This window comes from Bemisia tabaci, chromosome 2 (assembly GCF_918797505.1).
Source record: "Bemisia tabaci chromosome 2, PGI_BMITA_v3".
In the NCBI taxonomy this organism is placed as follows: domain Eukaryota; kingdom Metazoa; phylum Arthropoda; class Insecta; order Hemiptera; family Aleyrodidae; genus Bemisia; species Bemisia tabaci.
The window spans coordinates 43,009,180-43,036,705 of NC_092794.1; the positions used below are offsets into that span (position 1 = coordinate 43,009,180).

General features: G+C 42.0%; 1 protein-coding gene across 1 annotated transcript in view; it reads right to left on the reverse strand.

Annotated features, from left to right (window-relative positions):
* LOC109039988 (chorion peroxidase) overlaps positions 1–27,526 on the reverse strand; it is a 65,281-nt gene that overhangs the window by 11,987 nt on the left and 25,768 nt on the right. Inside the window, exons 2-8 of the mRNA XM_072297348.1 lie at positions 23,373–23,603; positions 8,105–8,298; positions 7,393–7,466; positions 5,220–5,310; positions 3,176–3,367; positions 2,337–2,533; positions 301–474 (exon numbers count right to left, since the gene is read on the reverse strand). Of these exons, the coding sequence (XP_072153449.1) occupies positions 301–474; positions 2,337–2,533; positions 3,176–3,367; positions 5,220–5,310; positions 7,393–7,466; positions 8,105–8,295 (919 nt within the window). The 5' untranslated portion in view covers positions 8,296–8,298; positions 23,373–23,603. The remainder of the gene's footprint in view (positions 1–300; positions 475–2,336; positions 2,534–3,175; positions 3,368–5,219; positions 5,311–7,392; positions 7,467–8,104; positions 8,299–23,372; positions 23,604–27,526) is intronic.

Consider the following 27,526-nt stretch of genomic DNA (forward strand, 5'->3'; position numbering starts at 1 on the left):
AGATATTTTTTCATGAAATATTTAGGAAATACTTCAGGAAAAAGGCTGAGGTAATTTAAAATTTATAGGCGCAGCATAACAATGATTAGTCGTTCTCATCAAAACCTCAAGAAAAACGAAAAAATGAAAGGGACTTTGCAATGTCCTGAGAAAGAATGGCGTGCTTTCTAAGTTTCACCATCCATACAAAATGTTTATAGTTGGTAATGTTCATGAATATTAATTTCTTTTGTAAAGGTAAAGCGAAGGGCTTAACGGAAAGGACCTCTAACGCGCAAAACGTTGAAATGTTCTTGTTACCTAGTCTACATCCGGGACGGACAGCTGGAAACGCTCGAACAAAATCTTGACACTTCATATTGAATTTTTTGTAAAAATAGTCGTCTTCTGGAATAATGATCTCCATACAATACGGATTCTTCAGATGAGGTGGCCTATGGCAACATTCCTCTGGTTCATTTTTATTAATTGGATCTGAAAAACAGAAATATGATCAAAAAACAGGCTTATTACATCCTTAAAAGACAGTGGTTTGTAGGCGCAAGCGCCTGTCTGATCTACCTATGAACAAAATCAAGATATTGGTCCAAGTGTCATGGATATGGACAGTTAGGTTGAATTTTGAGCTTATGACCATACTTTTTTTTCATTCGTTGGTCCCTTTTCTTGAGACTTTTGAAAAGTAGTCAGCATTAAAAACCAAAAATCGATGTTTTTGACCCCGAACAGTTCGTTTCGATGTACAGAATGATTTTGCCTATATCCGTTACATCGACGGCTGAACTTCGGAACCACATAACTCCGTTTGTGACTTTGCAGACTTCCTGTCTTACTTTCTTTTACCTTCGGAAAAATTGTCAACGTAATTACTTAAAAACCCGATTGATTCTCATTCATTAACAGCGCGGAACATGCTGTATAAATTTCAGGCTTTGAAGTTCACTTGTTTCTCTTCCAAAAGATTACCTAAAGAGGAACGGAAATTTTGATACACCGCGATGAAGATAAGTGGTTTCACACTTTGGTCATCGATATGTATTATCTTCACTTGTGCACAAGGAAAATACGGCATTATGAGTGTAATGAATGCTCCTATAAAAAACAGCAAATATTCCAACATTTTCTAATATACGCGTCCTAGAATGGAGAAAATACTTTTGTTCGGTAGAAGCATTAGAACCTGATACATTTTTGAAACAAATCATTCACAAACACGTCGACTTAATTTTAAAATAAAAGAGAGTCAACGTAGCAAAAATCGCTTCAAATCTGGCTCAATGGCATGTTTCACCCATGGCCATGGGAGCGTGCGAGAAACGTGCGAAGCCGGAGCGCCTTCCGTTTATGGCGTATGCAATACGAACAACCTTCAAGCACGTTTAGTTGTACTCGTATCAAGGCGCTAGCGTACAGAAGCACGTCACGCGTGTCATGTCTACATGAGAAAAGCGACGATATTTTCCATTATTTTACTCCAGAATTCACTCTGCTTCATGTTGAGACCCAGTGAGTGAGTATGTATCCGTAAATATTTTTCTCCCACATTTCGTAGGTTTTTGCCTCTGCAAAACAAAGGAGGTGCTCCGATGAGGGCCAAAATCGGCTCACTCCCGGAATCGCGAGGATTATGATATTTTATCAATTGCAAATTATCACAGGATTCTGTGACAACAGAATGTGACTCGTTGTTTGCACACCCCTTTTCCTCGTGTGTAATTTACCAGGAGAGGGACAAGGGAAGAAAACGGGATGCAAGGCTAAAGTACTAAGAAAAAAAAAAAAAAAATCCGAGAATTTTCGACTCAATATTGAGTAAAAACGCCTCGGGTTTTTATTGTTATATTTTAGCCTTGTTCCCCGTTTTCCCCCTTGTTTTTCTCCCATTAAGCCTTGTCTCCACGGGCCGTTTCACTTACGAAGTTGGGAAACATATTGCGGTAATCAATATTTTTCCCAGTAACAAATATGGTCCCTGTACTCATAGGATCCACTGAGAGAGGAAGAAGAAGTGAAAACGAATCGTGCGATATTTTGTTGATTACTCCATTGTTAATGTTTGTGTAGTTAAAATAATGTGTCTAATTGTCAATTGAGTGCAATTATTATTTTAATCCCGGTTAAATACCCGACTTTAACTATAATTTATCTTCCCGCGCAAACTCGTCGCAGGACTGTATGACGTATGAGCCCCGTCCCGGGCGTCCCGTGGAGACGGTTCCCAGAAGTTTCATTCCTGCGATTCGAACTTGGGACAAATCCCGTGAAAACGTCCCGTGGAGACAAGGCCTACAATTGCCTCAGACTGCTTCGTAAAAATGTGTAACTCTGTAATTTACCTAGAGGTGTTCCGGTCAAAGTGAAATCGTGGTCCATGAACTGTCCCCAGGCAACGATCATGACCGTCCCCGCGTGGTCGTGGAAGCCGTCGTCCGGGTGCATCGTCCTGGAGACGACTCGCGGTAATGGCAAGGGATTTCCTTGCGTGCTCACTCGTGGTGACGTCATCCCGTCCTCGAACAGCGGCCCCACTAGCCTACAAAAATTTAAAAAAAAAACTTTTGTATAGGCGCGCATTGTGAATTGTGTGACGTCATCTGCGGGCTGACTCTTGAAATTGATGGACATAGTGATACATGGTTGCGATAGGATTGCGCGAAGGCCCCCTTTTTTACGTTTTAGGAGATGCCTGTAAGACTTAAGGAACACTTCACGCATTGCGCCGAACAGTGCGGGCGGCGTCAAGCCCATATTAGCGCCTACAAGACTGAATGAATACTCCTCGCATTGCACCAATTGCACTGCAGTCGGTCGGTTGGCGTGGGACGCATAATAGCGCCCACAAGACTTCAGGAATGCCGGGACTATGGTTACCCCATCATTATCACCCTTAATCTGTACACCAGCCCCCAGTTTCAACCAGTTTCGTCTTCTTCGTCTGTAGCTTTCGCTTTCGATTTCAATAATCAGCCCGCTGAGAGAAAATGCCTAGCAGCTTCGTTTCAAAAGCCTATTTGGAGTGAAGTCGTTGTAAGATGCACAGCGTTAAATTGAAATATAAGAAGCTGTAGTGGCACACTGGAAAAGGTTACGTAATTTTTTTCTAATTTTTTTTTTTTTTTTTTTTTTTTTTTTTTTTTTCTTTTTTTTAAAAAAAATATGACCTAATGAATTTTACCTCGTGAAAGGTGTCATTGTTGCGCCCCATGTGGGATGTTTCAAATTATTGCACAGCCCATCGTAGCGACGATATTTACCCGGTCGACACTCAACATTCGACAGAAACGGTGGACACACATCCTTTATCAGTGTTTTGGAAGTGTCGATAAGGGGCAATCCCTTCTCCACCTCCTCGTAGGTGAGACCGTACCTGAAAAAGAAATTAAAAAAATTTAAATTTCAAGATTAATTATGAAAAAAGTGTGTAATTTAATCCCATTCGAATGAGTGGGTTGAGAAAATGTTCGTTCCATTCAGAGTGATAAATCCTTCTCTCCATGAGTCATTGAAATAGGACTCTGTCGTACAAAAAGTTATATCGATGGCCAAAGTGCAAAACCGCGCATCTCCGTTTGAGACTCTGCAGACATCTTGTCATACACTATTTTTTCTTTGAAATATTAGTCGATGTAATTTCTTGAAAATTTCCTTGACTTTTCTTCTCTGCTGGCTAAATATCCCGTAAAAATTTCAAGCCATAAAGTTCGCTTGTTCCTCCTCGAAAAAATAGAAAATGAGGGCAAATTTTGGAACACTGTAATGAAGATACTGACGGTGAAACTACCAAACCACGTATCTCGTTTGCGGTGTTTAAAAATCTACGCTCACATTTTATTTTTTTTATATAGACCAAATCAATATCATTCCTTGAAATTTTCACAGAATTGTCTCCGCATGAAGAGGAAAAATCGCAGAAATTTTCAAGACTGGACGTTAAGTAGTTTTTCATATAAAAAATAAAGTATGACAGGAAGTCTGCGACGTCGCAAACCGAGATACGTGGTTTGGTACTTTCACCGTCGATACGTGGTTTCGCATTTTGGACATAGATTTAGTTACTCCATAAATCGCCTTTGTTGAATTCTTTAATACTATCTTATGGTAAAAAGGAGAGAAAAAGGAAGTAAAAGGAGCCCGATATAATTTTTTCTGCATTCCTTCAGATTTCTCCCGTATTGTAAAGGTCAATGGAATCCGATTATGATAAATGATGCAAACTGTCGTGCTAAGGAAAAAGGCCGTATGAACATTCAAATTTTGACAAATCTCGCGAAAAATTTTATTTTCGAGGAAAATTGCAGACATGTGCTCTTGAAACTTTCAAATGCTTTAGCTAATAAAACTCGCCGAAAAATCGGGAGAAAAGTATTGACAAGTTTACCTTAAAACATCGTTTTTTTTATAAAACGAAATTTCGCAACAAACAAAGGCCCATACTGCGATTTTCCTTAGTACGGCTGTATAAAACACACTGTGCTGTCGTGTCTATGAAGAGCGCCGTAAGAGCCCACGGACACGGCAAAGTTTTCTTTGAAAACGTACAAATATTTGTCTTCCAGTTTTATTCGCAATTCAAGCAAATGCGTCTGAGAATTTAATAGAAGAATTTCATAGAATAACTATTTTTACGTCAAAAATAGATTTTTTATCAGGAGAAATTTTGCAATGAGCGGACGCTCATATGGCGTTTCTTCTTATCATAACAGGATGAGCCGTATATTTATCATGGAACTGAATGGAAACATGTCTATACTAGACTTTACCAGCAGGACATTTGGGGGAGGGAGAAATGTGGGTCAAATCGGGTGAAATGGACCTCGTTCCGTGATATGTAAACATTTCTGATAAAAAGTTCCTCATAATCTGAAAAGCAACGTCTTATCATCCTTTATAACATTTTTATCCCTCATCTATGACAATGATTCTTACAACGATCTTACTCTGTCCAAAACAATAAGCCCTCGAAATTATAAGGTCACCTTAAATTTTTTTTAAATGAGATAATGAGATAAAATATTTTGAGACAAAGCTCCACAGATGTATAAGCAGCAGACTAGGGGAGGCTACACCGCCTCTAAGAGCTTCGAAGTCAAATCCCCCCCCCCCCTTCAAGCGCTTCGCGCCTTAGAGGTTATGTATTACGCGTTACTCTTATGGCTTTACAGTATGGAGAATGATTTGTCAATGCAATCCATGGCAGCTGTCAGGAAAATCATAGTTACTTTTTTGTGAGCTGGATTGAGATGTCGAGAAGTAACTCGCCAACTGAAGCTACGTCTGGCGCCTGCCAATGTACTTTTGGTTGGGAAACATCTAGAACAAACGAGAAAGAAAAGAAATTATCTTCGCAATCATAGAAGTATATCGTATTGTCAGGGAGAATATACTAAGTAAAGTATTAATACAAATTCCATTCTATTCTCTTGTTTTAAAAAAAATATAAATGGTCAAAAATATATACTGAGAGTTAAAACAACAAGTATACATATTATTTCTCAGAGAGTTGTGAGATACCCTGGTAAAAATTGGCGATAGGAGCTGCGTTTCAAAATACCGTAGGAAATCTTATAGCCGACTGAAGAAGGCGATAGAAAATCATATAGCTGGCTGTAGAAAGTGGAAAAAATCATAGGCCGGGCTACACGAAGCGATAAAAAATTATACAGCCGGGCTATAGTTCCTATCGCCGGGCTTTACACTTTATCGCCGGGCTTTACACTTTATCGCCGGGCTTTACACTCTATCGCCTGGCTGTTGCTTTTTCGCCATCGGCTATAAAAGGCTAAAAGAAATTGTGTTGAAATTCGTATGTTTTGTAAATCCTTAAGTTTGTTAAGAATCACCTTAATATTTACAAAACGCACTTTATATTTTCCTTTACTACGTATTTCTTTCCATCAATTAAAATGAGAATAATCCATACAGAGTGTGCAAACATTTCAAAGTCATGAGTTGAAAAACGCTGACTCCACGAGATTAAATAATAGAGCCTAACACAAAGCGGAGCGGCGGCGCACTGGCGCCTACAAACCTAACAGGGATACTTCACGCATTGCGCAATGCGTGAAGTATCCCTGTTAGGTTTGTAGGCGCCAGTGCGCGTTACGCGCCGGCTGCCCGGTGCCCGCCCGCCGCGCCGCGCCGCAGCGTGCCACGGTGCTTGAAGCAACTATTTCACACCAGAGGTATTGCACAGTATCAAACAAGATTGAAGGTGCTCCAACATATTAGGAATGGCAGGCATCTTTCAAAAGTACGGAGCTTTTCTCGCAAAATAAATCAAGATACCACGGCCCAAAAAGAGAGCGATCGTCCAAAAACTCACTAAGTCCTAGCATCTGTAATTAGTGACGTTTAGCATACACCTTATCGCCAGGCTGTTGCTTAATCGCCATCGGCTATAAAAGGCTATAAGAAATTGTGTTGCCGGCTGTAGAAGCTATTGGAAATCTTACAGCCGGCTGTAGGTCTATGGTATTTTGGAACACAGATTCTACTGCCAATTTTTACCAGGGTATATTCGGGAATATGTTAATTGAGTGTGATGAGAAGGTGTCAAGATGCCATAATTATACTGTGTACCAGCGCTTTAAAAGTGGTTGCGCAGTGTCCTTTTTACCTCTACCCATGGGTCAAAAGTGTAATATTCTCGTTTCAAATAGGCCACGATAAGATGCCTCCCGCAAAGGTGGTCAGCTTATTTTTTTGGGCGCATTTTATGGTCAAAAAACCCAGTCTCGTGGTTCGACCTGTTTTTCCCACATGCATTTAACCTAACATTTGAACTAGAGTTTCGATTGATTTAAGAGTTATTGACAAATGCTTTAAATTGGCTCAAATTTCAGGGATCTTATTTTTTTTTTTTTTTTTTTTTTTTCAAATGGAACCAATTGACACCTAGTGACCTAGAGGGCCTACATTTTCCAACATGATCGAAATAAACCGTATCCTGTCGGAACGCTGATACTCAGCTAGAGAGTGTACCATGGTTTAAATATGACAGCTTTGAGAAGTGGCTCCATCTCTGTTGCTGAATATAATTTCACGCCTTGTTAGCTCTCAGTTCTTGTAATCTGTAAAGAGGTATGGTAACAACAAACCGCAAACGGATGAGGAAAAGATTTAAAATTAAATCGGAGACAGACCATAAGCCGAGTTTGAGCCTGCTTTTACTTTTACCTTCCCTCCTCCCCCGGCGCTTCAGAAGACGATCAAAGAGCTACGCCGAACGCTTGTTTTACAAGAAGTAAGTATCGAATGGAACCGTGTTTTGCATTTCCGATATTTGCACCCGTAGGCATTATAGTTGGCACCTCTCAGCCGTTAAAGCGGTGCTAAACGTCGTTTTGCTCGAGCATTCCTCATTAAAATGTAAGATTCTAACAATTTACTCACGTATTCTTTTCCTTGCTTCTATGTACGCTTGATTTACAGCTTCGTACGTTATACATGTTTCCGCCCCCAGACCCCTGAAATAAATAAATAAAAATAAAATTTTTAAGAAAAATGATGACAACAATCAATCAAGTACCTATCTCATTGATTCCCTGTCAATTATATCCGTGAAGCATTGACTAATCAAAGATAAAGTGAATATCCCAGCTTTAAACACGTCCTTTTTCTGCTAATGTTCTAAAATAGGAAGATGTATCCTCTGAAATCCCTCCACTCTTAAATGAAAAAGTTTGCCGATTTCTTTTCCGACTGAAGAATACTTTCCATTTAAAATAATGCGTGCTTAGATCTATACTGAAATCCATCACGAGTTCACTGTGACTCCCTATGAATGATTCAATAATTAATGAATATTCAGCATTAATTTGTATGAGTTTATTGAAAACAACGTTACCTTTGAGAAAAACTGGAGGAAATTTTGGCGAGGCCGGACACGCAAGTAATTTTAAAGAGCGAAATTTAAAAAATCGCTCGATACCATAGTTCCAACGGATCATTCTTCGTCTATCTTGAGTGAACGTTATCCACTTCAAACTTAATTCTAATTTAACTCTACATATACGGCTACGCCCTTTTTCAACGTAACGCGCGGTTCAATTTCTGCGTATGCGTATGTTCATTAACAACCCAATAATGAAATAAAACAACTTACTCAGGTCCTCCTTTGACTGTATTGAAATTGATGTCGAAAGAATTGTGATTCTCTCTGTTAAGTCTCAGAGCGCAATCTGATCCTCCAAACCCGTCTGGTCCCGAATTTGGAAACTGCGCTGCCAATACGACGAAACTGGTGAAGGATTTGAAAAGAAGCAGTAATGCCGGAGGACATATTGATATGTGCATTCTCTACAACATTAAAAACAAAATTTATTCAAAATGTGACGACATCTGTTAATAATAAAGCTACGTCCAGGTCTTCCTGTATTTCTGAAAGTTTTGTTGAAATATCCACAGCTAAATTGAGATGATTAAAAAAACGAATTTGGGTCGATTATACGTCCTGCAGAATGACGTTTAGATGGAGGAAATTTGCAGTGTACTCAAACATAGTATGGGTAGAAAATAAAATAATATGGGTTCAGTAAAAGATATCCAGCGTCTCGCGAGAGCGAAGATACTTGTTAATTGGCCAATAGAAATTCTTCCTGAGAGACAATGGATGTTAATTTAACTGTCCCCTTGATTGAGGGGCGTGGGTGAGGGGGGGGGGGGGGGGGGTGGTGGGGTCAATGAGAGGATGGGTAAGGGGTTTCTCATGTTTCTTCATAACGGAGACAGGTCGGCGAGGAGGTGGGGGCTGGGTGTGGGGGGGGGGGTGGGCCCGATGAGGGAGGAGGGGGGAGGGGGGGGTGGGGGGGGGGTGAGGGCGGCGAAGAGGGAGCGGGTGAGAGATTTGGTCACCATAGGAAAGCGGGAAAGACACAGATAAGTGCGGAGGAGGAGGGGAGGGATTGTGAGATGGAGTGATGTGAGGTAGCTGTTTCATTGTGGGTGTTGTTTTTAGTGTTCGCAGGTTGTGCTGTGATGGGTATGATGGTTTGGGGATAATTTAATAGGGTGACATTGTAAATAGGGTGTGGTAGTTGTTGTTGTGGGGGGGAGAGGTATGGTTGGTGTGTGGTATAAAAGTTGAGATGTATGGAAAATGGAAGAGGGGGGTATGAGGATGTGTAAGGGGAATGAGCTTAAAGAAGTGTAAAGTGTGGTCTGGTGTGGAGTTTATAATAGGACGTTAAGTTGGAGAGGCAGGGAGGTTGTGGTGGGCGGTTAATGGGGGCGTGTTGGTGGGGGGGATGTCGTGGTGTGATCGAATGAGGGTTGAGAGGGGATGGGAGTGAGGGGAGTGGGTGTGGATTTTGGTTATATTTGTAAGAGAGGTAAGAAGGCGTAGATTTGTGAGGAGTGGGAGGTGTGGTGGAGATGTATAGGATTGGATTTAGAGTGGGGGGAAGGGGGGGATTGTGAGAGGAGTTTGTGGGGTATTTGGGAAGTTTTTTTGGATGGTGTGGGTATTTTTGGTTTGGAATAGTGGGAGGGGTAGGGAGGTTTTGAGGGATTTATTTGATGTTTATAGGGGTTTTTGGTTTGGGGAGGGATTAAGGGTTAAGGGTATTAAGGTGTGGTAGTGTGAGGAGTGTTGTTGTTGTGATGGTGTTGGGTGGGTGGTGAGAAGTATTGTGGTGGGTTGATGTGGATTAGGGGTTGGTATTATGGGGATTTTATGGAAGAAGGAAGAAGTGTGGGGAAGATATGTTTGGGATTTGTTTTTAGGTAATTGATGGGGGTTGGAGAGAGTGGTGAATGGGATATGAGAAGGGGGGGAGGGGAGTGAGTTTGGTGGGGATGTTGTGTTGGGAGATGGAGGTGGTTTATTGGAATTTGGGGGTTTTTAAGATATAGGATATTTGAGTTGGAAAAAATTTTAGGATGGGTGTAAAAATGGGTGGATTGTTATGTAAGGTTGGGTGGGGTGGAGTGGCCCATGACTTTTCTCTTGAGCTATTGGTCTAAGCATCTCTAACTATGAAGATTTCAGTTTTTGAAATTGGCACTTTTGGGTACCGGCCCAAAATTAGGCTAGGTTGGGTTCGGTTAGGGTAAGTTGGTTTCCCTGTTTGCGCTATTGGACGACTACTTATGTTCAAAATTTTCGCCTTTGATTTGTGCATTTTTGCGCTTATTGCCTACCATTTTTGCGCCTTTTTTTCGCCCCTTTTTTGTTTGTTTATTGGTTCTTGCACTTTCAGGAATTGCGCGTTTAGATGCAGATAGTATCTAGCGTAACAGGCGCGATGCGTAGTTAGAGGCCTTACGGCACTGAACGTGATATTTCGTCGCGCCTCTGACGTAAGGGCGTATCTCCAGATCCTTGTGAAACCTACCGTCCATATAACTCCAAACTTTCTGGGGCTCATGTGAAAATCGAGGTACGCCCTTACAGGAGCGACGATTTCAGCATCGCGGAGACCCAAGGGTCAACGGAAGTGAGGTGGAAGGATCACGACTATGAGAGGCTCGGATAGGCGAGGGGGAGGGCGGATGGGGAGGGGGCTGGGTTTACTTTCTCCGGAGACAGAATAATTGGCACACAACAAGCGTGCAAGGCCGTCCGAGGACGGAAGTGACCGCCGCACAATGGATCGAGCCAATAGGAGAGGTCGGACAAAATTTGGAAACTTTAAACGCTTATAACTCTGTTCATACAAAATGTTGAGGTTTTAAAAGTGGTTCCATTGGTTTTGTCGTTAAATTTTCTTCCAGAACCATCCCTTAAAATTTAATATGTGACGAAATAAACATCAAAATTTGCAGATTTTGTCGCAAATGTCATGTCCGACCTCTCTGACTCACTCGATCCATTGTGCGCCGTCGCACATCGAGGTGTTTGCCAGCTGAGCACCTCAACACCGGGAGTCCAATTTTATTAATTTATTTCTTTCTCGCCAAATATTATTCCTTGAATCATTTCGCGGAGCTTTCACGCGGATCATAGCCCCCCAATTTTATCGACGGGTTGTGTGAGAAAGTTTGGCAAGATTCAAGTTGTTGGATGCAGCGGGGATTTTTCGATTTGACCGTTTGATCTTACGTAAAATTTTGCGAGAAACACACCTGCGCCACTGATTTGTCTCCAGGACTGACGTGCTGAGCAAGAATGCCGTATGGACATTCGGGAGTTGCCAAATTTCCCCAGATAAAACATGCATTTTTGAAGGAAGTTACGCATATTTTTCCTTGCAAATTGCAGGTATTCTATATTAAATTGCGGACAAAATTGTTTGAAAAATTGAGAGGGAAATGAGAACTACTTTTTTCAATACTCCGTATTCTATCGAGGTAAATTTGGCAACGTCTGATAGTCCATACACCGTTGTGCTTTAGCACGGCAGTTTACATGCAAAATAAAATGGATAAATTCAAGGCCGAGAAATAAGAGCACCCCTGCTTTGGAGGAGTTACATTCATCGATGCGCGATTGATTTTCAGCTCCTATTTTTGGCGTGTGAAGTGCACTTCACTTTGAATCGGGGAATTTAACTCCAGATGTGGAAATGCCGCTCTGCGCCGCGTATCACTGTATTGCGCAATGGTGAAGTATTCATGCAGTCTTGTAGGCGCTATGCGTTTCACGCCGCCCGCTGCTGACCGCACGACCGCGCTGTCTTTGACGCAATGCGTGAAGTATTCATGCAGTCTTGTAGGCGCTAATATGTGTTACATGCTGCCCGCCGCGCCGAGGGCTTGTCCTTTTCATCTCAAGTCCTCCTCGTCATTCCTCTCTGCGCTGAGCTCCAGGCCAAATTTCGTGTTTAGTTCCTCTCTTAACTCGACGAATTGAAGATGCTGTCTCTTGTATCACCGAAAAACGACAAAATTAGAAATTACTATACTCTCAGGAAAGAGAAATTTTGTCCCCTTTTCTCATTGATAATTTTTTTCTCTGAATCCGATTTTTTTTATACGTACATTTAAAAAAATTTCAAAATTTGCCGCCATGTTCCGCGGCCCATGTGGCCACCCCCTTAATCCGACCCTGGCATGGAGACGCATTGACTCACTTACAAATGAGTTGAATTCAGAAAATGTTCGGTGCGTTCACCGTAATCTCTGCGTGCAGGTATGTATCGTGAACCTTAAGCTCGTCTGTCTGTACTAGTCCATCAGAACGCCTCCGCTCTGATAACCTCATTAGAGGCCATCCATAAATTACGTAAGGCTCTTAGGGGGGGGGGGGTGTCTCTAACAGCCTTACGAGGGGGACAAGGTGGGGTAGGGCTGAGCCTTACGAAAGCTTTCCGGCCTATATTTAAAGATAATGCAAAAATCCATTTTTCGTCAAGTTGATAACAAAATTCAAGACGAAATAGAGGAAATCAGCAAATCACCGATGGCTGACCGATCGGACCATGCTCGTGTCATTTCTCTTGATTCCCACCTCTCCATTCCGAGGGATGATGAGTAGTGACTTCATCCTAATGTCAACTTTACACTTTTAACTATTCCAAAGACAAAAAAAACATCTTCAATTTTGCTCCCCATATTAATGTTTATTAAACTAATTGTATCATAAGTATTTCCTATGAGCGTACTTCAAAAATTCAGTTTTATTAGTAAAATTTTGGCCAAAAATTCATTGTTTTTTCTAGAAGAAAACGTAATGCTTATTGTTAGATGTGCAATAATTTTAAAGAAAGGGGGGGATCAGTCGAACCTTACGTAATTTTTAGAAGGGGGGTAAGGGATGCCTTACGGTGTCTTACAAGGGTGGAGGGGGGTCTAAAAATGGGTAAGGTGCCTTACGTAATTTACGGATGGCCCCTCATGAAAGATCAAACAATCCCCTTATTGTTAGATCTGCGATAATTTAAAAGAAATGGGGGGGGGGGGGGGTCAGTACGTAATTTTTAGAAGGGGGGTAAGGGATGTCTTACGATGCCTTACGAGGGGGGAGGGGGGGTCTAAAAATGGGAGATAAGTGTCTTACGTAATTTACGGATGGCCCCTTATGAAAATGCAAAACGCACATGGAAGCAGGAAACGGAACCTGCTCCATGTCGGGCGAGCTGGCAACTCGGGCCGGGATGAAAACGAAAGTGCGTTGCCGATGGACTTGTTCCGACGAAAAGAATAAATCTGGTCCTGTAAAGGGCAAGCGTCTCGTCTCGTCGCGTCGCGGCGCTCCCCCCCCCCCTTCGAGTCGCTGCTCCTTATCACGAGCGGCACGCGTATCGGAGCACGCGCCAAATCGCGAACTTGGAACCGAAACGCATGATCAACACCGACACATCGGGACGCATGCCTGCTCCATTGGGTCGCGAAGAAGAACGTCGCGGATTCTTTTAATCCTTCACTCGCGACGCAAGGAGAAGGGGCAGGTCCGACCTGGTGGCTTATGGACATGACTACCAACGAGGTTAATAGAGAGGAGACGCATTGGAATTGGAGCTTTGTTCCACGCGTAGAGGATCGATGACCAAAGTGCGAAACTACGTATCTCCATGGTGATGTTTCAAAACAGCTTCTGTTTTATTTATGCTACATTTTTGGCCGAAACGATGTGTGGCTGTCGCCAGTGGCATTTCAATCTGCATCCATCAAATGCCTTGCAAGGGAACTGCGTGAGGGGGACGAGGGGGGTCGAGGGGTCGAAGGTGTCGAGGGGCGTCGATGGGGATTTAGAGGGACGGGGGGCAAGGGGGGCGAAGGGGGATGAGGGATGATGAGGGGCGGATGCTGCACTGACGCACAATCCTACCTCACGCACTTAAAAGTCGGATGACAGAGGAGGGACAGATGTATTGCAAAATGTGCTGATCATCTTCCTCGGTTCATGAAAGTTACTTAGCGATATGGATCAGATCATACGTTGGATCATACCATAACGGTATAAGTAGCGTAAAAAAATAGTATAGAGCGGCGGTAGACGTAGAATACGCAGGCAATAGTATATGTTGCCACTCGAAGGGTTACATCAATGATGATAGTGCGAAACCACGTATCTGCACTGAATTGTTTTTAAAATTCCGATCACCTGCTCTTATAATTTGTCGATGAGCAGCAAGTCGGCTTTATCTTGAAATTTATGCAGAAAAATCAAGGAAATTTTCAAGAAGTTACAAAAATAAAGTATGGCAGGAAGTCTGCATTGTTGCAAACGGAGATACGTTGTTTCGCGCTTTGGCCATCGGTGTCTTCGCTCCATTTAGAGATATAATGTAATGCCAATCTCACTTTCGGCAACGTAACCCAGTGAGGCAAAAGTCAAGTTCGGGGGTCAACGTTATTTATTTATCTCCTAATGATGATCGATGAGTAACTTCCTGCATATAATACTCTGCGCAAATTGAATATCCGAAGTGGTGTCTACTGAAGAGAGCAAATTAGAGCTACAAATTAGAGCTTCATACCAAACGGGAAGAAGTTACTTTAACGTCATGTCAGTTTGCCTTCAGTTTTTAGTGTAGGCATCACCAGCTCCTACGTGGTCGAATAGTGGTATCGTCGTAAAATGGCACGCCGCACGCTCGCTCGAGAGACTTCTTCTACAGAGAAGATATATGCGACATTGATATCGATGGCCAAAGTGTGAAACCAAATACCTCCATTGCGGTGTTTCAAAATACCTCTTCTATTTTAATTTTTTGAGGGGAAAGAAGCCCACTACTTTTTAACTTGAAATCTTTGCGGAATATTCTGCTAATGTAGAGGAAAAGTTAGAAAGTTTTTCTAGGAATTATATTGTCTCGTTTTTCGAGGTAACCTTATAGCATGACAGGAAGTCTGCAACATCGCAAACGAAGATACGTGGTTTAGCACTTTGGTCATCAATGCACATATTGATATGTAAATCGATGGTGAGAACAGGACGAGCGAACGCGTTTCTTTGTACTTCTGGGAGCTCATCTCACTCTAACTTTGACCCTATTTGGACTGCATTTTGAAATTTGGAACTATAAATTCTGGCTTTTCTGGAAAAACACTTATGTGCAAATGGAAACTAATGTCACGTACGTTGTTTTTAAACCGGACAAGAATTAATAGTTCTAAATTGCAAAATGCTCTCCATTTATTTATAGACATTGACTACAAACTTTTCCACCAGTTTGACTTAGAGATTCAATGGAAGTCTACTAAATATTATGCTTCTAACCTCCTCTACGTAAATTAATCAGTGGATGCTCTGACTCTCTCTTTCGTCTTTTTTCCCCCTCTCTACAGGGGCATTTCGTTTTAAATACTTACAATACAAATTCATCCATACAATTTCCGAGGATTGGAGTAAGGATTGACGTAGCATTTCGTGATCTTGACATGTGGTTAAGGTAACGAACCTGTCTCCCCCACCTTCCCCACCCCGCTCTCCCCCTAACCTTTCTCTCCTCTCACACGCGTCTCCCAGAGTAAGCACCCACGAATTATAATAATCCCTCTGGAATTGACATATTCGTGCGTACCTGACGGAACCACGGAGCGGCATTCTAGGCTCTTCATTAACTTGACCTTTTCCGATACCATTGAATCTTTACGTTTCGGTCAACTCCTCAAAAAATCCGACATACGCTCGGAGAAAGTCAATTGGACAAAGTCGAGGATTCACTTCATACCAAATAATGAGGAGGTATTCAAATTCAAACTCAATAACTTTTACTTTTGTCACTCGGCAGTTAAATATGAAGCCGAGTAGTTGAAATTTACAGTCGTTGACATTTTGCAAATTTTTGGCGAGTCTTCTGATCAACGAATCAACGCGCCTGTTATACCGGTGCGACATAAGCGGATTGATTCTTGAATTATTTTAATAGTACAGCCCTTAAATATTAGTGAAATTTTTCATTGAATCTCTGTGTTTGCCAATTTTTAAGCGCTTTTAGAATATTACACAGTATTTCAATATGCCTTCTATGAATGACGTAAGTCTCCGGCGCAACGAAAATATTTGAGTAATTTTGCAATATTTAATGCAATCAAATCGCAATCATTTCACCAAAAAATTGAAATATATTTACATCATTTGGTCAATAAATTTCGACTCAAAATGAGTATCAATGAAAAAACAAGCAGTTTGAAATGTGAAGAAAATGCAACTTATTTCGATTTTGAAATGAATTACTGTGAAAACAGCCCCTTCAATCTGTGAATAGACAACATACGCGACACGTCGATACAATAGCAATAATGTTACTACGGTGATGCAATTTTTTGCAACCTGATGTGTTACTTGGGTATATCACTTTTATGAATATCAAAAAATTGGTGATTTGAAACAAACCTTAATCCAAACTCTCCACCCCAAATATCGACTGAGCCAACACTTTTCAGCCTAACATCGACAGGTAAAGTTTTTCAGAGGGATGAAACCCAATGCACTTTTATATTTTTAAACTCGTATTCCTCTACGTCATAAAAATGCCTTTTACCTTTTCAGTCCACTGAGGCTTTAATTGCACGCATGCACTAACATTTAAAATACATCGGTGTTAACTAACGGCACCAATTAATATACTGGTGCAAGTTTTCCTTCAACAATTTCGGCTGAAGTTGTTTTTCTCTGACACCAAATCTCAGCGTCCAAATAATAGCATACGCAGTTTAGAGGAAAATTCAAAAATAATCTAACTTTTTTGACCAGTGTAAGTAGTGGTTTTGTCTATGATCTCATTATTAGTAGTTGAAATTTCTCCTTTGGGCTCTGAATTAAGTTGAGGACGCTAATTTTCTCTTAAAAACACGCGTCAGGCGTGAAAGAATTACAATCTCCAGACACGCTTCATTAGCATAATAATAGTGAGCCATTGAGCTTCAAACGTCCAACGCATTTCCAACGAACCATGATTGTTCTTCGCGCTATTCAAAATCTTAAGCTATATTTACTACACTCCCGTCCGGGGAAGAACGTCGTAAGAGTTTTCGAATGTTGCCTGATTTCTTTCGATAAAAGATTTATTTTCCAGAGAAGCTATGAATATCTATCCTCAAAATTTTCGGATTCGACATATTCAACAGCGCATAAAATACCGTGAAAAATTCAAAGAAAAATAGCTGTAAGTTTTCTTGGAATTTAATCTTTTACCGGAAGAAATTGAGCGGCGTTCGAGTGATTATACGTAGTCTTCACTCAGTACAGCAGCGCAGTTCAGAGTGTTAGTGTCATTTTGTGGCTTCAAAAATTGCTCCATGCCCTGTTTTTTCGTTATGCAAAGCCTTGCTCCATCGTTTGATGGTAGGTTACACGTAAGTTCACCCCATGATAAAGAGTTACGATTATTCCTTTCGGATATACCCAGTGCCATAATATGTGGACGCGCTGATTCATACGAGCTTCTAAAATGTGATACACGATGTGAACCGAGCTTAGCAGAGGCGAAATATTATGTTTCTGCGAATTTCAAAAACGACAAACCCACCTCTAATTTCACGATGCAAGAGGGTAGGTGCTCTCAATTCATGCTTGGCACGTGCCATGTGCTGCAAACCTGCACTACCCCATGCATGATATTGCACGTGTATTACTGAAAAAAAGTATGGTTTGAGCGACTGTGATATGGTAATTATCAACCGACTCCATGGTAGCAATAAATACCGTCACTCTAATCACATTCACCCGAATTATGATGAATGCTACCAGATGTCTGGTTATCTTTACCCTACAATATCATCGTGTCTGACCTTTCCTATTGACTCGATCCACTGTGTGACAGTGCGCTTACAACATTTGACTTTCATTCTCGCAGCAATGACGATCATATCCTAAATTCTCGACCCTCCCTCTGAAGTTGTCTTGTTTTGTCACAACGAAGTTGGCAGTGGATCAAAAACTCGACGGAATCCACTCGCGAAAATTTGTCTGTTATCGTAGGGAATACAACCCGCAGTGTCCCATACTTTCCCTATAGTGGTGTATTGGTATTCTGCTTTTTCGTAGGTTGCATCTTATACGGACCGAGTTGAACAGAGAAAAAATGAGTATATACCCCGAAGAAAAAAGTAGCTAATGGTAAATCTTACCAGAAGTTTGGTAAATTCTATCATCGGTCTACTTGATTCTTGATCCGAATTCTTGGTCCAAATTCCAACAGTGATACAACATTCATCCATCCAAAAGCCTAACCGATTCCAGCCGCGAAAATTCGCCTGAGCGCACCATTTCAACGATGAAGCTACCGATAACGGTACGACCAATCACAAAGCGGCATAGATAACCATAATCCCTCCCTTTACGGGGAAAAAACTGCAATTCAAAGAAGATTCTAGAAGGCCGCGCAAACGCTGGAACACCACCGGGATGGTAAGAAAAAGATCCGATGAAAAGCCTTGACCCGAATGGAGCTCAGAAAGAAGAGCCAAGCGAAAAAGGAGCTTTGAGCCGGTCGTCGTCTTGATAAGTATCAATTATAATTTTCATCACCATTGTACCGCTGCGGGTGCGACCGCCTTTACTGCTCCACCGGTAACAGCTGTTGCTGCGACGCGGCCGTGTCAACCGGACTTTCCGGCCGGGAACGCGGGAAACGGGGCGATTTCCACGGCGAGCGCGGCAACTGTGCTCGCCGGTGCGCGAGGTCGTTCGTCGACTGCATGCAAATGATGTCCGTTGCTAAACTGATTACCTCCGACCCCGACCTACGACCCACGACACCTGAGCCTCCGCTCCCGGGGCACCCAGTGCTCTACCGCAGATCTCAATAGGTTAAAGGGATCGTCTTCGGTAATTTTTATCAGTTCACCGGGTTAAAAGTGAGCAATCCAGCGGGCGATTGTTGAAACTGATAGACATAGCAATAGACAAAGAAGACAAGAAGGATATGGAGGGATCACTGGTAAAAAAAAAACCTCTTGGTTCAAGAGCGCAGTTTCTTGTCGCCGGATTTAAGAGTCTGGACTCTTGTTTCAATGCAAAATCCGCTTGAATCAATGCAAAATCCGCTTGAATCAATGCAAAATCCGCTTGAATCAATGCAAAATCCGCTTGAAACAAGAGTTCAAGACTCTTAAATCCGGCGACAAGAAACTGCACTCTTAAGTCAATGCACCGCGGCATTGGTCCAAGAGGTTTTTTTTACCAGTGATCCTATTGGTGGAAGCGGGTGGTTGCAATGGACAAAAGACACAGGTAATAGACAAACTAACGGCAACCCACGAGAGACCCGATAGTTAGTCTATCATTTACCCCCTTAGTCTATAAGGACCACCCATTTCAACCAACAGGATCCCTCCATACTCCCTAAATTTGCTTTGTCTATCGCGTTGTCTATCAATTTCAACAATCAGCCCGCAGATCCAATGGTGTACTTTAGGGTATACCTAAATGAGGAGAGAGCGGACATGCGGAAATATTCAGCTCTTGGAGCCTAAAAGGGCAGACAACCCTCTAACACAAAAAACTTCATGAAAATGCCACTGCCAATCTTCAGATTCAAATATCAAACCAAGATGGCCTTGAATGTACATAAATGAGCGTCTTTCCGAAAAAAGTAAAAGCCCAAAATACTAAAAAGTAAAGGCTAAAAACTCAAGGCTAAAGATTCGCTGGCTTGATGTAACTTGGTGGGAATTCGAGAAGAACTCGCCCTTAGTTTGCACCTGTAAAGCGGGCGTATACCTTGGGAGACTTTAACGAAAGGGTATGAAAGTCAACCGCGGCTACGGATCTGGATGGATAAACAACGCGTGCTAGCGTGTATATTTTTGAAATTGTTGAGCAAAAGATAGTTTTTACAATGAGGAGGCCAATTCGAAAAATGACAGGGTCAAGAAATTTCTGCATCTCTGCCTTCCTACACGAAAAAGACTAGAAAGATGTCGCTGCCAATCCTCAGATTCAACATCAAACCACAATAGCCAAGAATGTACGTGAAGGAGCGTCCTTCCGCAAAAATGAGAACATTTATGCAAAAACTAAGTCAAGTAGGTGCTTCACAGTTCACAGACGACGAGTCGTAACAATTATTGTGATAATAAATAATTCTGGATAATTTGATTTCATAGGTTGGCTGCCCTTTTAGTCCCTAGGCTCAAATCTACGTGTCCGTACTCTCCTCATATGGGCACTCCGGTTTTTTCGTGGTTTTGCGCCTTTTACCTCTGGACAAATTTTGGTCTATTTCAAAGTTTTAATGTCATCCCCATTCTTTTTTTTCCTTTTCCTCTTCTCCTTCTTCTTCTTTGTTTTCTTCCTCTTTCTCTTCCTCTCCTTCTTACTTTACTCAAGGCTAAAGAGTTGCTGGCATGATGTAACTTGGTGGGGATTCGAGAAGAACTCGCCCTTAGTATGCATAATTATATAAAACAGACGTACCTTCGGAGACTTAAACGAAAGGGTATGAAAGTCAACCGCGGCTATACCTGGATAAACAACGTGCACTAGCGGTTTTACTTGGGCTTTTCACATGATGTATGTGCAAAAGAATAGACATAACCGTACTAAAAGAAGGAGCATCAGACATTTTTGAACCGAAGGTATACCGATAGTTGATAAGAAAGTTTCATGTTGCATTCACATCGAACCGCTTGGTTTGTCAAAGCGAAATTTCGGTTCGTAAGATCGAACGTTTGATTCAAATTGAACTCAGAAGAGGATATTTGAAGTCTTATGCTTCCATGACACTCACTTCAAAGGACAAAGTTTAACGACGATTTTCACGTACAATTTTTTAGTTTTTGACCTTGACGTTTTGACGGAGGAAAATCTACGACTTGTTGAAATCAAAACTACTCTAAAAAGTCTCAAGTCATTTTCTCCCAAAATGCAACTCAGTGCGTTTCTATTAAACTCGGTCTAGATGATGCGTTTAGTAAAATTTTCCGCCCGTACACTTCTAGAGCCAAATTGTCTTGACTCCATTTGCCGAAACCCACCCGTTTCAACCCGTAAGATTGCTCTATTTCCTCTTTGTCTTACGTACCTACCACTTCGTCTATCGCTTTTCCTATTGCTTTGTCTATAACTTTGTCTATACCCACATATAAGTCGCTTTACAGCACTCCCTCGCGCTCTACGACTCCTAACCCCCACTGCTCTCTTTCAAACCACAAATCTTGGGGCATTGAGCACCTTAACATTTCTGCTTCAATTCCCTCCCTCCAACCTTTCATTGGGCGCCCTCTGCGTCTTCTCCCAGGAGGAACCCAATCGAGGACTTTCGACATACTTTGTCTATAACTTTGTCTATAAATGTCAATAATCAGTCCGCAGGTAATGCAGCGCTCTTACTGCGGTCTCTTCGGTAACGTCTCGTTTGCTCTGTGCTCCGGTGCGGGATCCGAAGTTGAGTTACGCGGGCGCGGCCTGTAACACCCGAGCCCGATGCACCGGTTGCGTCCAAGTCGGACGGAGTTTATCACCCGTTCCAGGCCCGGCCCCAGCCCCGGCGGCCCGGTCGGCCAGACGCAGGAAGTCGACGGACGGCGAAAGTTGCGACCGGACACACCGCGCCGCGCCGCCGCCGCCGCCGCCGCCGCCGCCGCCGGCACGCTGACCGGGTCGGGACGCCCGATGAGCGACGCCACCACGGGAGACGGACGCCCCAGGGGCACTTATCGCTCATGATTTCATGCTAGCATCACCCGATGGCGTCGCTCATCCTCCCGCGGCTCCCACTTCTCACCGCTAGAGTCCCTTTATACCCAGAGTTACGACAACTCACTTTTGGTTGGGCCAGGGTTGGGCTGAAAGTGGCCTAAAAAAAAATCCAATTCTGATTGGTTCTCGCTCATGGAGGCCGAAACGAGTGCACCAAGATGGCGGTACCTCGTATGTGAGCAAGAATAATGAAAATATTACCTAATTGTGGTTTATCAAGAGTAAATTGTTATTGCCATCGGTCCAAAATGAAAATAGATTAAGAAATTATTCACAAACCAATCTCATTTTCTTTTTAATTGATCAATTTGTTGATGTTGTTGTTTCTGTGTGACAGACATCGCAGGATTCCTGATCCTTATCCCCCAATATCGTTCGTTTGGGTGCACTCGTTTCGGCCTCCATGGCCAGCCAAGGCCGGCTGTCAGTCAGCTGATAATCGATTTGTCGTAACTCTGGGTATAAAGGGACTCTACTCACCGCGAGCTGAGTCTCGGAACCGATAGACAAAGCTATAGACAAAAAGGACGAAGGAAAACTGGAGCGATCCTACTGATTGAAGCGGATGCTTGCTACAGAAAAATCGTGGACTAGCCTTAGAGTGTCTTGTCACTTTCCGTTATTTAGTTTATTACTTTATAACTTTAAATTGCCCCAAACAATATAAAAATGTCAACTTTTCCTATGGGGAAGCCCCCCGAACCCTCCGTCGATTGGGAGTATTCCACACCCTTCGGACCCCTGGGTGAGGGGGGTGAATAACTTACGATTAGGGGGGAACTCATATGGATTCAAAGGTTTTCAGGGGATATGGGCACCACTGATAACTAATATTGATAGACAAAACTATAGACAAAGAAGACCAAGGGAAATTGGACCTATGCTGTTGGTGACAGCGAGTGGTTAAAATGGACGAAGGAGGGCTTTCAGGAGGATTGCTATATATGAGCCGTCAATCATCGATTGTCTTACGAGAAAGTAATAACTAACGATAAGGAAAGAAGTTTGTTTTTAAACAAGAGCCAGATTAGTTTTGCCTTCAGCATTGCAGTGCTGCGGGCTGATTCTTGAAATTTATCCTTAAAGTGATTGACAAAGAAGACTAAGGGAAATTGGAGCGATCCTGTTAGTGGCAGTAGGTGGTTGCGATGGACAAGGTAGTAATAAAGTAAGTTATGACAATTACATTAGACCCTAAAGATATTATATCGTTTTCCCCCTTAGGAACAGCCACTCGTTTCGACCAGTGTTATTGCTCTATTTTCCTTCGTTGTCTATCGCTTTGTCTATCAGTTGTTTGATATTTAGTCTGCAGGCAATGCAATGGATTAGTCTCTCATTACTTTTTCCTGCTGCTAATTGAAATTGATAGAAAAAGAACACAGAGATAGACATCAGAGGAGACAAATGGGAAATAGAGCGATCCTGTTGCGGTGGCAGCGGATGGTTGCAGTAGACAAATGAGGTAAGTACTGGACCAGCTAAAGCAACCACAATGGACCATCCCTATAGTTAGTGCGTCACTCCCCTCTTAGTACATAACGACCACCTGATTCAACCGATAGGGTCGCTCTATTTTCCCCTAATCGTCTCCTTCGTCTATAGCTTTGTCTATTGATTTCAATAATCAACCCGTAGAATCCCTCACAGGGTATTTGGCAATATCTACAGGTTCATATGACGTTATTTCTTAGCACGGCAGTTTTGCCGCTTTTGGTACCCTCATGAGGTTTATGGCGAAAATACGAAGTCAAAGGTAAGAATTCTTGCGCTTGACTGCCATAAACCACATATGAAACGGAAATAACATCTTATCGTAAAAAAATATTTGACATTTTACCTGAATTTTGTATTTCCTCACGATGGACTAAGGTCCCTTTCCCCAAGGGCGTTTACGATTAGAGACGCTCCACTGTGTTGTATTAAGAAAGAGCATGAGATCTTCAGAATAGGTCCGTTTCGCACAGGAGATGAAGCCGACTGAGTGAAGCTTGATATAGGTGAAGGCGAAATTCGCGCAGTCCGAATTTTCAGTTTTCTCGCGCTCGCCGGCACCCTTTATTTTAATCGCCTGCAAAAAGGTTTCCCCAGTCAGATATATAAGAAATCACCTAACCTAAATGGACTAAAAGGCTCTAACAGTGATCAATCTTCCTCGCGTATGTCCTTAAACCTTTTAAGACTCCTTTCTCCTCTTTTCAGAAAAAATAAAACAAAAAATGCCGAGAAATAATTGAAATCCCTATTGGGTTGCCATCCTGAGTGTAAAGATGCACCAAATACTCGCACCGCAAGTTCGAGGAGGGTAATTTTTAGCCCGCAATCATAGCAACTTTGATAATGTATTCATAGGTACATGTCTCTGCAACGTTCTTTTTATTTCTGTTTTTATTACTTATTTGCTCGGAATAATCATATCTAATCGTTCAAAAGCAATCCGGATGATGCCCGTTTGAATTTCAGTACACTTTCAAAGAGCAGTCAAATTTTACCTGCTCCCGATCTTTCTTATCCTGTAACACTCTAGAGACGTGAAATGGGCTATATTTTGCAATAAGGAACTATAATTTTTGGCTCATAGATAAATGCACCTTTCTCAATGGGTAAACTAATGACACAATTGTTTTTTATAAACTGAGCAAGAAATTAAAGTACCTAATTGCATAATGTAGTCCAAATACCCTCGCGGAAAGACCTGGGACACTGTCACCGAATCAGTCCATAACGAACTACATTTAGGAACTACAATTTCAGGCTCATCCATGAAGGCACCTACCTGCATAAAAAAAACTTACGGCATATATGCAGTTTTTAACATGAGCCAGAAATTTTAGTTCCTAATTGCAAAATGCAAGTCAACTGATAACGAGATAGGTGCACTCGGAAGTTTCGAAATGCCGGTAATTTGGCTTACATTCAGTTCATCTCACGTTTGCCGTTCAATGCTCAGGTAAAGGGGTCCTTATGCAACCGCAATTACATCATTGACAGTCAAATAGGGCTGAGTTTGTCGTTTGGTGGTCCTAAACCGCAACCTAATTGCTCAAACATTTCGGTGACATTGGTATTCTGGTCGAATTCTCTCTCTGCGGCTCGACTATTCGGAATCTACGGATCCTGAATACTAAGCTCGCTCTGCTCAGTCCAGAGAATCTAGAATAAAAGTACACGATGAGCAAGATCCATTCTGCCGCGCGAAGGAGGAACGCTGCATGAGCCCTCAGACGTTGCAAATTTTTCTTCGATAATAACCGATTTTACTGGGGAATTTGTGCATAATTCTCCCCGAAATTTTCGGACAACATTTTATACAGTTGAATCTAAAATATTTGAAAATTTCAAGGAAAAATGTGCATAAGTATCGTCAAAAATACATGCTTTATTGATGGAAATTTTGCAACTCTCGAATTTTCATACGGTGTTTATCCTTAGTACGGCAGCATCCAATGGATGCGCAGAATTTCCTCATCCTCATTTCAACGCGTCAGTAATTGTGGAGAATAGGATCATTGGTTTATTCTTTTTATAGCATTATCACAAATTCATAATTAAGAAAGGGGAATACTGTGACGATCGAAAATCGTTCACTGTTGTAACCCTGCATAGACTCATGCTAAAAATATGATACATTTTCTTTACCGATGCTTTTCCGCCACAAAGTAGCAGTTTTATTCCTCCATACGACTTAATCTTAAAGACTTAAGACCGAAGCAGCAGTTTTTTTCCTCCATAAGACTTAATCTTAAAGGCTTAAGATCTTAAGTAGACTTGAGACTTAAAGATAAGACTCGACGTCTCTTTTCAAAATCAAATTAATTTTCTTGACTTTAAATGTTTTATCGGAGAAACGCGGCTGGTTGCTGTCTAAGGTACTCCGAACTCATTTTTTCCTGCGAAAAATTTTACCTGGTTCCCTCCTGCCCAATTCAGTTCAATTACCTCCAGAGGAACGTTAGCTATTGAAAATCTGCAACGTTGAAAACTAAGATACGTTTATTTAGTAGACTCAGCGTCAATACGCGACTTAGCACAGCAGAGTCTCAATTAAGTATCCGCGATGATTGGGACCGGAGGTATCGCGGATAATCGAATATTGCGGATAATCGAATATCGCGGATAATCGAATATCGCGGATAATCGAATATCGCGGATATCGAATATCGCGGATAATCGAATATCGCAGATATAGAATATCGCGGATAATCAAATATCACAGATATCGAATATCGCAGATAATCGAATACCGCGGATAATCGAATACCGCGGATAATCGAATACCGCGGATAATTGAATATCACAGATAATCGAATATCACGGATAATCGAATATCGCAGACAATCGAATACCGCAGATAAACACTAGAAATCAGGACGAGACCGGTAATGTTTCCCTACTGACTACGCAATGCCGCTGTGGAAAAATTTTAATCGGGCGACTTTTTTCCCCCTGTCCAGAGGCTTTTCAGCTTATGCTTCGAAGCACGGCTGCAAGGAGGCACAGCCCGCCACGTGGCTCTAAGAGAAGAGTATGTTCATTGCCAGACAGATGTGCGCGTAGCCTGTGCGAAAACGTATCCACCTCCCAATAAATAGATACTGACCGCGTGACCCATTTTAGAATCGCATCATCGTGCCTGGCTTGAACTTGCGAAAGCTCCGGTAGCAAGGTTATTCGCGAGTATGGTCGTATTTGGGGGATCGTCGGGCAAGTGCTATCAAATTTTAAAGCACGGATCTCTCTTGTATATCTGTCAAAATTAGAGGTCATGTCCGTGACCTTGGACCAGCGTCTATTTTATAATTCAAAGGACGAGTTTGGGAGCGCATCACTGAGGTAGAGTCCCTTCACAGAGAGAATTGAGACATGTGGAATCAATTTCTGATTGGCCTCTGCTTCTTTGTCTCTGATTGGCTCCAGCCGCCGGTAAAGATGCGCCGTATGAGCATTCAAACGTTGCCAAAGTCCCTCTTAAAAATATTTATTTTTAAAGAAAGTTATGAAAATGCTTCCTTGAAATTTTCAGACACTTCAGATTGAATTGCTCACAAAACTCTGAAAAATCGAAAGAAAAATGTTCATTTTTTCAGAAAATCCATGATTTATCCAAGGAAATTTGGCAACCTCTGAAGGCTTATACGGTGTTCTTCCTCAGCACTGCAGAGAACCTATATCGATTGCAGAAGTGCGAAACCACGTATCCTCGTTTGCGACGTTGTAGACTGCCTGTCATACTTTTTTCCCCATGGAAAGACTAGTAAACTGAACTTCTTGAAAACATCCTTGTTTTTCCTTCGCTGCTAGTAAAATATTCCGTATCATTTTCAAGCTATAAAGTTGAGTTGTTATTTCTCGAAAAAATAAAATAGGAACGAAAAATTTTGAAACGCGGCAACAGAGTTACGTGGTTTTGCTCTGTGGCTACCGATATATTTTTATCGGGAGATCATAGCCATGTCTTTACGATTGGTTCTCCAGCTGCGGGAGCTCCTGAGACTCTAAGGGCCCTATGTCAACAAGATCGCACCTAAAGGAATACTTATTTTTGAAGGAGAAATGAACGAAACCTACAAGAAAAGTGCATTTCTCGCTAAATTAAAGAGCCAACCCTGAGAAGTATGCAGAACCTTGGACAGGTATCTATTTTATGACTGAAAGGACGAGTTCGCGTAAGCTTAAAACTGAATTAACCGGTAAACGAGTAATTCCGTCTGGAAATAAATCTAAAGTTGCGGTCAAGAGCAGGTGCGAATCTTCGCGAAGATGACCTCTGCATGATGGACTCGGACAGAAAAAAGTCCATCTCCGACTGTTGCAACAAAATTTACTGACTGAAACCGGGCAATTAAATACGATAAAACAATAATAGATGAGCACCCTTGGAACACTCACACAGGGATTACAATTTATAGCATTCTATACCAACTTTATAAAACCACAACACTTCTGCTACTGCCGAGAAGGATTTTTGAGCCTCTGAATCCAGGCAGTGCTGCC